The following is a 3,591-nucleotide window of genomic DNA, read 5'->3' as shown; positions in this document are numbered from 1 at the left end:
ACTCCAATTAGTAATAGTAAGATTAGAAAGTATAATAGCTCCAATGACTATTATGTTTAGAGTTGCCAGGTTGATGGCTGGATGTTTCTGATTTTTATGAGAATTTCTAGAATTTCTCTAGTTTTTTTAGTGTTCACCTAGGATCCTATGTAGCTTCACGTGGAGGCTTTAAAAGAAGCCTCCAATTAGTAATAGTAAGATTAGGAAAGATAATAGATCCAATGACTATTATAATTAGAGGTTTCAGATTGATGGTCGGATGTTTCTAATTTTTGTGAGAGTTTCTATGATAATTTCTCTATTTTTTGAGTGTTCACCAAGGATCCTAGGTGGCTTCACGTAGAGACTTTAAAAGAAACCTCCAATTAGCAATAGTAAGGTAATTGTAAGATTGGTGGTAGTAGATTAGTTAGCTACCAAATTGTTCGTGTATTTACTTATCTCGTATAGTATGGTACACAATCGTTTCCGTTAAAATTATTAGCTTGATGAGTTGGACAACTGGAAGAGGTGCAGAGATGTATAACATCTGACTGATAAAAACAGAAACTGTACGCAAAACATTTCAACTGAACTGATGCCATTGCTGATAAGCTTATCTTCAGATCTTCGAGCTGCAGAGCATCCCGCTGTGTATCTATTCTCAATTCGATTATCCCAATTATATCCACTCGGATTTAAACGTGAAGTTTTCGTATACTGGTATCAACATCAGGATACTACTATAATTATTATCAGACCAAATCCCATTACCTTTGTTCTTTTCGTCCGTTTCTTGCCAGGCCAGCAGCTGGCAGGCAATCTGGTTAGTTCTATCCGCTTTGTTCCATTTCCGGGAAACCGTCATCGCGGCGAACTTCCCAATAAAATCAAGCACCGACTCCATCCAGAACATCAGAGACGTCGATCTCAGTCATGAACAACGGTCACTGGTAGTAGTAGTAGCAGCCTAGCAGGAACGTGAATGGTAGTAGTAGTAGTAGATACAACAGGCAGGGCACGCAAGGTGACATGCCAAACCAATGGGGGCTAATAGCTCTCTCCATCTCCATAGCTCACCTCTCTCACACACAAGACACACGGCTAAGCCAATCACGTGACGACGATCTTCACTTACTACTAATTAACAAGAGCAGCATTACGTTACGTACGTACGTTACACCTGCGGCAGACAAACAGAGCACCACTCGTTGAAGCATCAATGGGAGGAGCGGCGGCGGCCGGCCGGGGTTCTGGTTCAGGAGGAGGTGGCGATGCGCGGCTCCCAGAAGAAGAGCTGCCCGCGCAGCTGGTTGCACCGGCGCATGTGGTTCAGCAGCTCCTCCTTGCTGCTGCGCCGCTTGGCCGTCATCAGGAGCTTGTTCTCGCCGCAGGTGGCGCCGGGGACGGCGTCCTCGCCATTGCCCGGCGGCGGCGCTGTCGCGCTCAGGACCGAGGCCGCGGCCAGCGCCGCGACCGCCGTGGTGGTGGACCCGGTGAAGCGCCTGGGGGGCCTGGGCGGCGCGGCGCGGGCGGCGGCGCCGTTGATGTCGCAGGTGGCCGCCGGCTCGGCGCCCACGAACTTGTTGATGACGAGCGAGGAGCGGCGCACGCGCGGGCCGCTCCCGCTGCGCGCCTGCGGCTGCGTGCTCACCTTGAACTCCACGACAGTTCCCCTGTCCACGACCTCGACCTCCTCCTCGTCGTCTTCCTCGTCCTCGTCTTCCTCCTCGTGGGCATCGTGCTCGTCGGCCTGCTGCTCGGGCTCCAACTTCCCGCGGCTCCCGTCCAGCTCGTCCGAGGCGGGGGCGGCCGTGTCAGCGAACGACAGGAGCAGGCGCCCGCCGCGGCGCTGGGCGCGGAACAGGGTGGACGAGGTCACCGGGACGACCCTGACGAGCAGGCGGCCGTCCTGGCGCTCCTGCCTCATCTCCATCGTGGCCTCCACCTTGCGCCGCGCCAGCGAGGGCAGCGGCGGCGGGAACGCCCTGGGCGGTGTCGCGCGCGGTGCTACCGCCTCCTCCTCGCGCTCGTCGTCGGAGCCCGGGCAGGAGCGGTCGGTGCTGGAGCCGTCGGCGTCGGAGAAGCCGTCGGAGCCGGTCTCGGAGCCGAGGCTCTCGGTGCAGATCTCCAGGCTCTTCTGGGTGAGCAGGCTGGACGAGCGGCGCACGAGCGGGTGCACGTACGGCGCCTGCGCCTGCTTGGGCGCGGACGGCGGCTTCTGCGCCTGGATCATGTTCCACACGTCGGCCCTCTCCGGGCGGTCGCCGTCGCCGCCGCGGTCCGTCTCCTTGAGCATCGCGGCAGCCTTCTCGGCGCCAGCCGCCGCCGCCTTGCCTCCGTCGCCGCCCTGCTCCACGGCCTGCTGGCACGGGAGGAGCTGCTGCTGCTGCTCGCTGGTCTCGAACACTGTCAGTGCCATGCCTCCCGGCTGCTGGTCCCCCGCAAGTGACACTCCCAGCTAGCTAAGCTACCTGTCTCAGGTGGTGCAGCTGCAGGTTACCACAAAAAGGGAACGCACCACGAGTGACGGCGCTAGCTTCTACGTCGTACTTGCTGCTGCAGCTACCCTTGTACTAGCGCGCGTGCGTGCGTGTTTATATTTCGTGGCTTGTTAGATTTTTTTTCCTCTCCTTTTTTTTAACCTCGTGGTGGGAGATGGGGAGCAGCTAGCAGCTCGAGCACAGGAGGGTCGGAGGAAGGAGACGCCAAACCGGGGAGCAGAGGCAGAGCACACGCACGCGGCCGCCGCGTGGTTTGACGGCGGCGGGGGAGGAGTGGACGTAACGAGAGGCTGCGGCAGGGAGGGGTCGGAGAGATAGGCTTTGGAGACTCTCTCACGCGCGCCTCGGTTTCGCTCTGATTTTTCGCTCGTTTTTTATGGTTTCTGGGATCGTTTTCCTCTCTCTATCGATCGCACTCTCCCACTGACCTCTCCTTTGGCCGGCTGCTACGAGCGGGAGGAGGGGAAGGCTCGCGCCGCGGTGGCAGTCGTGGCTTCAGCTTCAGCTGGGGATGGATGGGTGGGCGAGGTCACACGATAAGAAGAGGGGCGACCGGGGCGGGGGTATTTGTAGGGCGCGGACGGGGGGTGGTGGTGCTCTGCTCTGCCGCGGCGCACCCCCCACTAGCACGGGGGGAGAACAAATACTTTTGCCGCCGGTGAGGGCCCCTCCGTGACATATGCGCATTCCAACCGGACATTTTCGAAAAACTTTGAGGCCAAAAAGAAAATATTTGTGCGGAAAGTATATTTTATACCGTTCCTATCCGTTGTGGCGCGCACACTATCTGCGGTACAAAAATGGTGAATATGTTCCATCCGCTGGCGCTTATCAAGAAGCGGCGTCACATTTTCTCATCAAGGCGAAATTCAGTTTCAACCCTAATAAATCACCCGCTCGCGCTAAAAAAAAAAGGAAAAAAAATATAAATTGCTGGAACGAGGTGACAGATGGTTCCTTCGTCAGTGCCTGGCTAATTGAGAGAAGAGTTTCTCTCTCGTTCAATAGTTTGTTTAGAGATGCAGTACTGGTTTTGAAATTTTTTAGATAACAGAAGGGATGTGAGCCTCTACTGGTTATATATATTGAAAAAAAAAAGAAAATTTAC

General features: G+C 55.5%; 1 protein-coding gene across 1 annotated transcript; it reads right to left on the bottom strand.

The window, feature by feature from the left end:
* Positions 1-909: 909 nt before the first annotated feature.
* On the bottom strand, positions 910-3,034 carry LOC112877781 (protein FAF-like, chloroplastic). Its single transcript, XM_025942146.1, has one exon. The coding sequence runs from the start codon at positions 2,399-2,401 to the stop codon at positions 1,238-1,240; it is 1,164 nt and encodes a 387-aa protein (XP_025797931.1). The 5' UTR covers positions 2,402-3,034; the 3' UTR covers positions 910-1,237.
* Between the last annotated feature and the right edge of the window lie 557 nt (positions 3,035-3,591).

Source organism: Panicum hallii, chromosome 9 (assembly GCF_002211085.1).
Source record: "Panicum hallii strain FIL2 chromosome 9, PHallii_v3.1, whole genome shotgun sequence".
Lineage (NCBI taxonomy): Eukaryota > Viridiplantae > Streptophyta > Magnoliopsida > Poales > Poaceae > Panicum > Panicum hallii.
Note: the sequence above shows the minus strand (reverse complement) of the source record. Positions and strands in the feature narration are given on the sequence as shown.